This window comes from Heterodontus francisci, chromosome 27, assembly GCF_036365525.1.
Source record: "Heterodontus francisci isolate sHetFra1 chromosome 27, sHetFra1.hap1, whole genome shotgun sequence".
NCBI lineage: Eukaryota > Metazoa > Chordata > Chondrichthyes > Heterodontiformes > Heterodontidae > Heterodontus > Heterodontus francisci.
The window spans coordinates 69,313,383-69,326,030 of record NC_090397.1 but is presented as its reverse complement, the minus strand read 5'-3'; the positions used below and the strand labels follow the sequence as shown (position 1 = coordinate 69,326,030).

The window sequence follows — 12,648 nt, the reverse complement described above, 5'->3', positions numbered from 1 at the left end:
CCTAGTGAATGCAACACCACTGAAACTTAATCAAATTAGAGATGAAACCAGCAAAGATGAGGAGTTACAGATGCGCTCTCAGTCTCTCAGCAAGTGATCCAGGGATGGCCTGATAGGAAACAGCAAACACAGCCAGCAATACGGCAGTACTGGCCTATCAGAGATAGAAAATGGTGTTCTGCTGGCCGGATCCAGAATAATCATACCCAAAACAATGCAGGAAGAACTTCCCCAAAAGATACACGAAGGTCACATGGGAATGGAGAAGCTCAGAGCCAGATCAGCTTTGTACTGGATAGGCATTTCCAAAGACATCAAAAATATGGTATCTACATGCAATGTATGCCAGCGAGAGGAGATGATAGCTACTGAAGTACCACCCAGACCATGGCATACAGTAGGAGCCGATTTATTCACATATAATCAAGAATGGTATCTCTGTAGTCGCAGACTACTACTCAAGGTTCCCTTTTATCCAGAAGGTGAAAGACTTGAGAGCTACAACAATCATCTCAGCAGTACATTCTGTTCACTGAGCGAGGGATTCTTGAAAGATTAATATGTGACAATGGCACCTAATTCACATCCAGAGTATTTAATGAATTTGCTGACCAGTATGGGTTCATCGCCATCACCGCACCACCCACGGGGACACGGGTTTATAGAAAGGCACGTCCAGATGGTCAAAAGAACACTTGCGAAATGCTGAGCGATGAAGGAAGACCCAAACCTGGCCTGATTGTCACTCCGATCCACACCTCTCAAGGCTGACATGAAATCACCTGCAGAGCTGTTGATTGGAAGTAAGACTACTCTGCCAAGCAGATACATCCTCCAAGTGACCAGGAGGAAGTGAGACGACAACTCACTGAAGCACAGGTAAGAGGAGAGCAACACTTCAACAAGCATGCTAAATCCCTACCCGAGCTGTTGATAGGACAGACTGTACACGCACAGGATCCAATCATGAAAACCTAGAGCCCATTAAAGGTTGTTGGTGAAGCTGAGACTCCAAGGTCATATATCATTGAGACTGAAACCGGTCGGCAAATGAGAAGGAACAGGGTATACTTGACCTACACCTGAGCTGGGGAAACAGAAAAGATCATCAGCAACGCTGGAAACATCACTATCCAGAGAGACAACATATCAACAATGTCACCAGCAAGTGACAGATTAGCAATAGCAAGCATGACTCCTATAACACTAGGAGCAACACACACAACATTGCCTGTGCAGCGTGCCAACTCACCACTGAGAGCAATGAATGCCAAATCTAGAAGATGGAGGCACAATATTTTTCCAATAAGCAATACTGTTAATATTTTTAGAAAAGCAAACCAGCTATAAAAGACTCTAAAAGTTTATTTCTAAAAGTCGATCGTTAATCTTCTTTAGTTAAAAAAATTTGATGATTGGAACAGTTATATTGATATAGAGACATTATGTTTTTAAAGAAAGAGGGATGTAATATATTGTTATATTATTCATAAAGAGCTAGGAACTAATTGTTATTTGTAAGTTTGTTCCAGTGTGCCACATTCACTGCTGCACTGGAGTCATGTGACGCATAGCACTGTACCGGTCTCAAGCAGTTTTACCAAGCAGCACGTAGAGCTGTATGAAATACACAATGAGCTCCAGAATTTTTAAGTCTAAAGTGTGATTATTTCTAACTTCTGGGAACCAGCAAACTTAACACCCATCCCTAATTGCCCTTGAGAAGGGGATGGTGAGCCAGCTTCTTGAACCACTGCAGTCCATCTGGTGTAGATACACCCACAGCGCTGTTGGGGAGGGAGTTCCAGGATTTTGACCCAGGGACGGTGAAGGAACGGTGATATATTTCCAAGTCAGGATGGTGTCTGACTTGGAGGGGAACTTGCAGGTGGTGGTGTTCCCATCCATCTGTGCCCTTGTTCTTCTAGGTGGTAGAGGTTTGCAAAGTGCTGTCGAAGGAGCCTTGGTGAGTTGCTGCAGTGCATCTTGTATATGGTACACACTGCAGCTCTGGTGTGCCAGTGGTGCAGGGAGTGAATGTTTAAGGTGGTGGGATGGGGTGCCGATCAAGCGGGCTGCTTTGTCCTGGATGGTGCCGAGCTTCTTGAGTCATCCAGGCAAGTGGAGAGTATTCCATCATACTCCTGACTTGTGCCTTCTAGATGACTTTGGGGAGTCAAAAACCTAAAAATCCTTTCAAATAGCACTGTGTGTGTACCTACACCACATGGACTGCAGCAGTTCAAGAAGGCAGCTCACCACCAGCTTCTCAAGGGCAATTAAGAATAGGCAACAAATGCTGGCCTTGCCAGCGACGCTCAAATCTCATGAAAGAATTTTTTTTTAAATGACTATTTTCCACTGCGCATTCCAGTCCTTGCAACATCTATCAGTCACAAAAGGCCTCAAGCATTCAGGCTTATGTGCTCCTTCTCCAGGGCTCCTGCGGCATGGACAAGAGTTCAGAAGAGATGGAGGCAGGAAGAGGAAACAAATCCACAGACTGTATCTAACCTATATAAGGAGAAAGAGGGTAACTAGAGAAAGGATTGGCCCACTAAAGGACAAAGGAGGAATGTTATGCTTGGACTCAGAGAAAATGGGTGAGATTCTAAACGAGTACTTTGCATCGGTATTCACCGAGGAGAGGGACATGACGGATGTTGAGGTTAGGAACAGATGTTTGATTACTCTAGGTCAAGTCGGCATAAGGAGGGAGGAAGTGTTGGGTATTCTAAAGGGCATTAAGGTGGACAAGTCCCCAGGTCCGGATGGGATCTATCCCAGGTTACTGAGGGAAGCGAGAAAGGAAATAGCTGGGGCCTTAACAGATATCTTTGCAGCATCCTTAAACACGGGTGAGGTCCCGGAGGACTGGAGAATTGCTAATGTTGTCCCCTTGTTTAAGAAGGGTAGCAGGGATAATCCAGGTAATTATAGACCGGTGAGCCTGACGTCAGTGGTAGGGAAGCTGCTGGAGAAGATACTGAGGGATAGGATCTATTCCCATTTGGAAGAAAATGGGCTCATCAGTGATAGGCAACATGGTTTTGTGCAGGGAAGGTCATGTCTAACCAACTTAATAGAATTCTTTGAGGAAGTGACAAAGTTGATTGATGACGGAAGGGCTGTCGATGTCATATACATGGACTTCAGTAAGGCGTTTGATAAGGTTCCCCATGGCAGGCTGATGGAGAAAGTGAAGGCGCTTGGGGTCCAAGGTGTACTAGCTAGATGGATAAAGAACTGGCTGGGCAACAGGAGACAGAGAGTAGCAGTAGAAGGGAGTTTCTCAAAATGGAGACGTGTGACCAGTGGTGTTCCACAGGGATCCGTGCTGGGACCACTGTTGTTTGTGATATACATTAATGATTTGGAGGAAAGTATAGGTGGACTGATTAGCAAATTTGCAGACGACACTAAGATTGGTGGAGTAGCAGATAGTGAAGGGGACTGTCAGAGAATACAGCAGAATATAGATAGATTGGAGTTGGGCAGAGAAATGGCAGATGGAATTCAATCAGGGCAAATGCGAGGTGATGCATTTTGGAAGATCCAATTCAAGAGTGAACTATACAGTAAATGGAAAAGTCCTGGGGAAAATTGATGTCCAGAGAGATTTGGGTGTTCAGGTCCACTGTTCCCTGAAGGTGGCAACGCAGGTAAATAGAGTGGTCAAGAAGGCATACGGCATGCATTCCTTCATCGGACGGGGCATTGAGTACAAGAGTTGGCAGGTCATGTTACAGTTGTATAGGACTTTGGTTCGGCCACATTTGGAATACTGCGTACAGTTCTGGTCGCCACATTATCAAAAGGATGTGGATGCTTTGGAAAGGGTGCAGAGGAGGTTCACCAGGATGTTGCCTGGTATGGAGGGCGCTAGCTATGAAGAGAGGTTGAGTAGATTAGGATTATTTTCATTAGAAAGACGGAGGTTGAGGGGGGACCTGATTGAGGTGTACAAAATCATGAGAGGTATAGACAGGGTGGATAGCAAGAAGCTTTTTCCCAGAGTGGGGGTTTCAATTACTAGAGGACACGAGTTCAAAGTGAAAGGGGAAAGGTTTAGGGGGGATATGCGTGGAAAGTTCTTTACGCAGAGGGTGGTGGGCACCTGGAACGCATTGCCAGCGGAGGTGGTAGATGCGGGCACGATGGAGTCTTTTAAGATGTATCTAGACAGATACATGAATGGGCAGGAAGAAAAGAGATACAGAAGCTTAGAAAATAGGCGACATGTTTAGAGAGAGGATCTGGATCGGCGCAGGCTTGGAGGGCCGAAGGGCCTGTTCCTGTGCTGTAATTATCTTTGTTCTTTGTTCTTTGTTTAGACCTGTACTTGGCATTGTCTGAAATTCCTAGTACATTACCAAAAACCTAAAAGAGTATTTCTTTTAAAATATATATTTTATTTTGCTATATATATAGGCTTTGTTTTCCACTTTTAGAGGCATAGAGTCATTTAGGGGACAAAAGGAGGCCATTCAGCCCATCGATGATTGTTATTGGAAGCATAGATGATAATGGAACTTTAATCTGATCCACATAAAATGATCATTGCTATCTTTTTTAGGATTATCTTCTGATATACAAATTGGAGATATCATTATAGGTTTCTGTGTGAATTGCCACAATTCTTAAATCAGTAACTAGATTAAAATAAAACTAAAATAAAATAAAAAATGCTTATTCCCTCCATTGAGCAACAGCTCAACACAATAACAGAGAGGGTTGATGAGGGCAATGCTATTGATGTGGTGTACATGGACTTTCAAAAGGCGTTTGATACAGTGCCACACAACAGACTTGTGAGCAAACATGTAGCTCATGGAATAAAAGGGACGGTAGAAATTGGCTGAGTGACAGGAAACAAAGAGTAGTGGTTAATGGATGTTTTTCAGGCTGGAGGAAGGTTTGTAGTGGAGTTCCCCAAGGGTCAGTGTTGGGAGCCTTTCCTTTCCTGATATATATAAATGATCTAGACCTTGGTGTACAGGGCACAATTTCAAAGTTTGCAGATGATACGAAACTTGGAAGCATTGTGAACTGTGAGGAGGATAGTGTAGAACTGCAAAAGGACATAGACAAGTTGGTGAAATGGGCAGACAGGTGGCAAATGAAGTTCAATGCAGAGAAATGTGAAGTGATTAATTTTGGTAGGAAGAACATGGAGAGACAACATAAAATAAAGTGTACAATTCTAAAGGGAGTGCAGGAGCAGAGGGACCAGGTGTATACATGCATAAGTCATTGAAGGTGGCAGGGCAGGTTGAGAGAGCAGTTAAAGCATAAATATCCTGGGCTTCATTAATAGGGACACAGAGTACAAGAGCAAGGAAGTTATGTTGAATTTGTATAAGACACTAGTTTGGCCTCAGCTGGGGTAGTGTGTCCAGTTCTGAGCGCCACACTTGAGGAAAGACTTGAGGGTGTTGGAGAGAATGTAGAAAAGATTCACGAGAATAGTTCCAGGGATGAGGAACTTCAGTAATGAAGATAGATTGGAGAAGTTAGGATTGTTTTACTTGGAGAAGAGAAGGCTGAGAGGAGATATTATAGAGGTATTCAAAATTCTGAGGTGTCTGGACCGAGTAGATAGAGAGAAAATGCTCCCATTCATGAAAGGATCGAGAACGAGAAGGCACAGCTTTAAAGTATTTGGTAAGAGAAGCAAAAGTGACATGAAGAAAAACTTTTTCTCACAGTGAGTGGTTAAGGTCTGGAATGCGCTGCCTGAGAATATGATGGAGGCAGGTTCAATTGAAGCATTCAAAAGGGAATTAGACTGTTATATGAAAAGGAAGAATGTGCAGGGTTGTGGAGTTATGAAGGCAGGGGAATGGAACTGAGTGAATTGCTCTTTCAGAGAGCCAGTATGGACATGATGGGCCGAATGGCCTCCTTCTGCACTGTAATGATTCTGTCATATATTCAGTTCCATTTGACTTACACTGACTGTAGCCAAATATTTCAGCATGTAAATAATTTGATGAAAACCTAATAGTTGTCTCTAAAATGTTTTACAAGAAGGATGAAATTTAAAGCAATGTTCAATATTGCGTTTTTAATGATCGCGGATAAAATATAACAAGTTGCATTATTGTAGAACTTTCAGCAAGAAAAGCTTGTCAAGACAGTCCTCTATCCACCATGCTAGCAACTTCCTCAAAAATTCAATTAGTCAGACATAATCTGCCCTGCACAAATGCATGTGGACTCTCTTCGAGCAGCTTAGACTGTTCAAGTGCTTAGATTAGATTAGATTAGAGATACAGCACTGAAACAGGCCCTTCGGCCCACCGAGTCTGTGCCGAACATCAAACACCCATTTATACTAATCCTACACTAATCCCATAATCCTACCAAACATCCCCACCTGTCCCTATATTTCCCTACCACCTACCTATACTAGGGGCAATTTATCATGGCCAATTTACCTATCAACCTGCAAGTCTTTTGGCTTGTGGGAGGAAACCGGAGCACCCGGAGAAAACCCACGCAGACACAGGGAGAACTTGCAAACTCCACACAGGCAGTAACCGGAATCGAACCCGGGTCCCTGGAGCTGTGAGGCTGCGGTGCTAACCACTGCGCCACTGTGTCTGCCCTGCTCAGTCACTCTGTCTCTGCTGATAAATTCCAGTAGCTTCCCCACAACTGAGGTCAAACTGACAGACCTGTAGTTACCTGGTTTCTCCCTTGCTCCATTCTTAAATAATTCAGTGATATTTGCAATTTTCCAATCAAAAGGCACAATTCCTAATATTGAGGGCTTTGGAAAATGATGCCTAATGCATCTGCAATGTCCTCACCTGTTCCTTTTATTATCCTGGCGTGGAAACCATCAGGTCCTGGAGATTTGTTTGTCTTAAATCCCATTATTTTTCCAAACAGCAGTGAGAGGAGCGATGGTGCATGGAATATTCCCCTGCTGTAGGATGGTTTGTCGCCCTGGTGGAGGTTGGAGTGTCTCTCTGGTGCAGTGTCCCCATGTGGAGGATGGATTGTCTCACTGGTGGAGTGTCCCCCTGGTGGAGAATGGAGTGTCTCTCTGGTGGAGTGTCCCCCTGGTGGAGGATGGAGTGGCTCTGTGGTGGAGTGTCCCCCTGGTGGAGGATGGAGTGTCTCTGTGGTGGAGTGTCCCCCTGGTGGAGGATGGAGTGTCTCTGTGGTGGAGTGTCCCCCTGGTGGAGGATGGATTGTCTCTGTGATGGAGTGTCCCCCTGGTAGAAGATGGATTGTCTTAATGGTGGAGGATGGAGTGTCTCTCTGGTGGAGCGTCCCACTGGAGGAGGATGGAGTGTCTCTCTGGTGGAGTGTCCCCCTGGTGGAGGATTGAGTGGCTCTGTGGTGGAGTGTCCCCCTGGTGGAGGATGGAGTGTCTCTGTGGTGGAGTGTCCCCCTGGTGGAGGATGGAGTGTCTCTCTGGTGCAGTGTCCCCATGTGGAGGATGGAATGTCTCACTGGTGGAGTGTCTCTCTGGTGGAGTGTCCCCCTGGTGGAGGATGGAGTGGCTCTGTGGTGGAGTGTCCCTCTGGTGGAGGATGGAGTGTCTCTGTGGTGGAGTGTCCCCCTGGTGGAGGATGGAGTGTTTCTGTGGTGGAGTGTCCCCCTGGTGAAGGATGGATTGTCTCTGTAGTGGAGTGTCTCCCTGGTGGAGGATGGAGTGTCCCCCTGGTAGAAGATGGATTGTCTTAATGGTGGAGGATGGAGTGTCTCTCTGGTGGAGTGTCCCCCTGGAGGAGGATGGGGTATCTCTGTGGTGGAGTGTCCCCCTGGTGGAGGATGGAGTGTCTCTGTGGTGGAGTGTCCCCCTGGTGGAGGATGGAGTGTCCCCCTGGTAGAAGATGGATTGTCTTAATGGTGGAGGATGGAGTGTCTCTCTGGTGGAGTGTCCCCCTGGAGGAGGATGGGGTATATCTGTGGTGGAGTGTCCCCCTGGTGGAGGATGGAGTGTCCCCCTGGTGGAGGATGGAGTGTCTCTGTGGTGGAGTGTCCCCCTGGTGGAGGATGGAGTGTCCCCCTGGTAGAAGATGGATTGTCTTAATGGTGGAGGATGGAGTGTCTCTCTGGTGGAGTGTCCCCCTGGAGGAGGATGGGGTATATCTGTGGTGGAGTGTCCCCCTGATGGAGGATGGGTTGTCTCTGTGGTGGAGCGTCCCCCTGGGGGAGGATGGAGTGTCTCTCTAGTGGAGTGTCCCCTGGTGGAGGATGGAGTGTCTCTCTGGTGGAGTGTCCCCCTGGTGGAGGATGGGGTGTTTCTGTGGTGGTGTGCCCCTGGTGGAGGATGAAGTGTCTCTCTGGTGGAGGATGGGTGGTCTCTGTGATGGAGTGTCCCCCTGGTGGAGGATGGGGTGTTCCTGTGGTGGAGTGTCCCCCTGGTGGAGGATGGAATGTCTCTGTGGTGGAGTGTCCCCCTGGTGGAGTATGGAGTATCTCTCTGGTGGAGTGTCCCCCTGGTGGAGGATGGGTTGTCTCTGTGGTGGAGTGTCCCCCGGATAAAGGGTTCCCCCGGTGGAGTTCCTCCTGCCGCCCGCTCTCTGCTCCGCCCGTGTCGGTGGCTGTCAGCCGCCTGTCTCTGGGAAAGCGACGCCGCGGCTCGAACAGGCCCAGGGGGCGGCGATGGTGAGGGGTTTAATGTTTAATTAATGAGTGTGTGGGGGGTTTGCTGTCCCCAGACTGGAAGATCAATGGAATTCACCGAGAGGAAAAGGAGCAGGAAATCGCGGAGCTTCAAGAGGCTGAATGAAGGTGAGAGGCGGCGGGGGCGGGATATCAACATCAACTATCATAACCAGTAATAACCCTTTAACCAGTGAACCCAGCCTTGACCCCCCCCTCAATCTGGGCTGTTGCTTTATTCACATTAATTTATAATGGTGTTTATTGTGGAGAGGGGAGGGGGAGGGGTCTCCAGTAATATTTGGGATCTGCTTTAATCTGGGATTATAATCCTTCTCAGTAGGGTTTATCTGCCTGATAATGATCTCCATTGACTCCACAACTGGCACTGCTGGTGTGAGAGAAACTGTTGTTTCACTCAAGGCTGAAATATTGGGTTCAGTCACAGCCTGAGCTGCGTCCAAACCTGCCCCTGACAGAGGATTTGGACTAGTCTTTAACTCCATCAGAATGGAATCATTCCTAACTGATTGTATAGGATAAACCTGACAAATCAACTAAACCAATACAATTTACGGGTAAACACATATATAAAACACTACTTCAACCCCAGCAGGAGTATTGTGTCCAACTCTGAGCACCACACTTTAGCAAGGACGTCGTGGTATTACATGGAGAGACTGGACAGGTTGAGGTTGTTCTCCTAAGAGCAGAGAAGGCTGAGAAGATTTGATAGAGGTGTTTAAAAATCATGAAGTTCTTTTTTTATTCATTCATTCATGGTATGTGGGCATTGCCCATCCCTAATTTCCCTTGAACGTAATGGCTTGCTAAGCCATTTCAGAGGACATTTAAGAGTCAACCACATTGCTGTGGGTCTGGAATTGGACCAGGTAAGGACAGCAGATTTCCTTGTCTAAAGGGCATTAGTGAACCAGATGGGTTTTTACAACAATCAACAATGGTTTCATGGTCACTATTAAACTAGCTTTTTAATTTCAGATTTATTAATTGAATTCAAATTTCACTATCTGCTGTCGTGGGATTCAAACCCATGTCCCTAGAGCACTAGCCTAGGCCTCTGGATTACGAGTCTAGTGACATTACCACTGCGCCATCGCCTCCCTATCTAGATAGAGTAAATAAAAACTATTTCCAATGGCTATAGGGTCGTTAACCTGAAGGCACAGATTTAAAGTGATTGGCAAAAGAACCAGAGGTGACATGACAAAAAAACCTTTCTATGCAATGATTGGTTCGGATTTGGAATGCACTACCTGATAGGGCGGTGGATACAGATTCAATAGTAACCTTCAAAAGGGAATTGGATAAATACTTGAAGGAGAAAAAAACTCAGGGACATGAGGAAAGAGCGGGGAGTGGGACTAACTGGATTGCTCTTCAAAAAAGCTGGCGCAAACTCAATAGGCTGAATGGCCTCCTTCTGTTCTATACTAATCTATGATTCTAAATCTCAAAATATACATTTGTAAATATTGTATGATACTGATAATTTTAATATTACCTATTAATTTCTAATTTAGTCCTTGTATTTAATGAAAAGTACATTTATAACTTCTAAATTTTAGAATTCATAATCAGAGAAAACTTAATTACTATGATAAATATTTGTGATAAAGCATGACAAAGAGGCAAAACCATTGGAATTATTCAAAATACAATCTGCTGGGAGAGGCAGTGTTCTCAAGGGATGGACTTCAATGAACTTTCTGACTTTGTTGTTCCCTGACTTTACTTAATGTTTATCGCACTGTTGGATTGATTTTGTACTGTTGCCTAAATATCCTATTAAGGAAATGGTATTCTTCTGTTAGAAGTTAGTTAACTCGTCAAACGGTGATTCATATTTCTTACTTAACATGCCACAGGAGTATTTTTAGCAGAGCTACTAATTGATTATGGGCAGTTATGCAGAGATTGCAAACATGTACTAACCTAAGGTATTTGTTGCAGATTATCAGGATGATAACCATTCTGACAGCAGCAATGAAAATGTAGGAAGGACACATGGCATGCTGTTTGTCACAGGTATGTTTTTCTTTCGCTACTATATGCATTATATAGTTATAGACACCAACAAAATATATGTGGATACAAAATATTGTTAAAGAGTCTAAAGAGAATGAAAGGCTGGGGAGGTAATTTTCAATGCATTTCCCTATTTTGATTGAGAAAACATTAACCAAAGGAGAATGTGATTGACATTTTATTTTAAAAAAAACATGCTTTGTACAAAATGTCTATCTCTAGAATTAGGAACATTTATGGAATGTTTTTTTGTTTGTTTTGAAATACTTGGTTTAGAAGAGAATATTACACTCGGGAATGTTAATTTTAGTGGCATGGAGGCTCCTGAGGTACATTTTTCCTGCTGGACTACCTTAGCCATGTCACTGATGAGTATACCTCATACATTGTGAAGCTGTTGTACAGTAAATAGCAGATGACTTCAAAACAACTTGTTCTGGTTGGACAACTGTGGAGTAGCTCTTGGGTCAGCTGAAATGCGTCTTGGCCCCAAGAAACTATCGCATGACACCTCCCGTTGGTGACGTTACAGGAGTGAACAAGCAGGGAGGGAGGTTAACTCACTCTGCATTCAGGAAAATTGGTGTTTGTGGGGTGGTGAAAACGCAAATCAAAATTCTTGAGCTAATATTTTCTACTATAAAAAGAAAGAGTACTTTGAACAAAAAGTACTTCTGCTAAGTTTCCCTACCCTTTTAAAGATTTGGTTTATCAGGAGCTATGTCATGTTACTAATTTGCAAAATGATATGAGGCATTATGACATCAGGAAAATCTCACTAGTGAGAATTTCCCTTTGAGCAAATCATTGTTAATTTTTTCAAAGGGAAATTGTTAGTATTATGCTTCAACATCGAGCTATGTGTTGTAAAATATATCTGTATAATTATAAATGTTTCCAATGTTTGTTGTTGTATTTTAAACTTTGAAATTTCGTTTGAGAAATAACCTTGGATGTTACCTACTGTTTGATAATCCTGAGATGTGTTAGTATAGGTGAATAATAAAAATATACAACACAGAAAGAGGCCGTTCGGCCCATCATGTCAGCTCTTTGAAAGAGCTCTCCAATTGGGCGGCACAGTGGCGCAGTGGTTAGCACTGCAACCTCACAGCTCCAGGGAATCTGGTTCAATTCTGGGTACTGCCTGTGCGGAGTTTGCAAGTTCTCCGTGTGACCGCGTGGGTTTGCGCCGGGTGCTCCGGTTTCTTCCCGCAGCCAAAGACTTGCAGGTGATAGGTAAATTGGCCGTTGTAAATTGCCCCTAGCGTAGGTAGGTGGTAATGAATATGGGATTACTGTAGGGTTAGTATAACTGGGTGGTTGTTGGTCAGCACAGATTCGGTGGGCCGAAGGGCCTGTTTCAGTGCTGTATCTCTAAATAAATTAGTCCGACTACCTCGTTCTTTCCCCATAGCTCTGGAAATTGTTCCTTTTCATGTTCTTATCCAATTCTGTTTTTAAAGTTACTATTAAAGGTTCCCATCACCCTTTCAGGCAGTGTATTCAAGATCAGAACAACTTACTGTGTAAAAGAAAAACTCACCTCCACCTCTGGTTCTTCTGTCATTATCTAAAATCTGTTCCCTTACGTTACTGACCCATCTGCTGGTGGAAACAGTTTCTCTCGCATAATTTTGAACACCTCTAATTAAATCTTCCTTTAACCTTCTCTGTTCTAAGGAGAACAATCCTAGTTTCCTTAATCTCTCCAAATAACTGAAACCCATCGTCCTTGATATCATTCTGATAAATCTCCTCTGCACCCTCTCCAGGCCTGGACATCCTTCCTGAAGTGTGATGCCCAGAATTAAACATGATACTCAGCTGAGGCCTAACCAATGATTGAAAAATGTTGAGCATAACTTCCTTTCCCTTGTACTCTATGCCTAAGGATACCGTATGCATTTTGAACAGTTTTACCAACTTGTCTAGTTACCTTCACAGATTTGTGTAAGTGAACCCCAAGGTTTC

The 12,648-nt window shown here is 44.5% G+C and overlaps 1 protein-coding gene across 1 annotated transcript in view; it reads left to right on the top strand.

The window, feature by feature from the left end:
• The first annotated feature begins 8,490 nt into the window (after positions 1 to 8,490).
• bend7 (BEN domain containing 7) overlaps positions 8,491 to 12,648 on the top strand; it is a 63,642-nt gene continuing 59,484 nt past the window's right edge. Inside the window, exons 1-2 of the mRNA XM_068059559.1 lie at positions 8,491 to 8,754; positions 10,600 to 10,674. Coding sequence (XP_067915660.1) covers positions 8,652 to 8,754; positions 10,600 to 10,674 — 178 coding nt within the window. The 5' untranslated portion in view covers positions 8,491 to 8,651. The remainder of the gene's footprint in view (positions 8,755 to 10,599; positions 10,675 to 12,648) is intronic.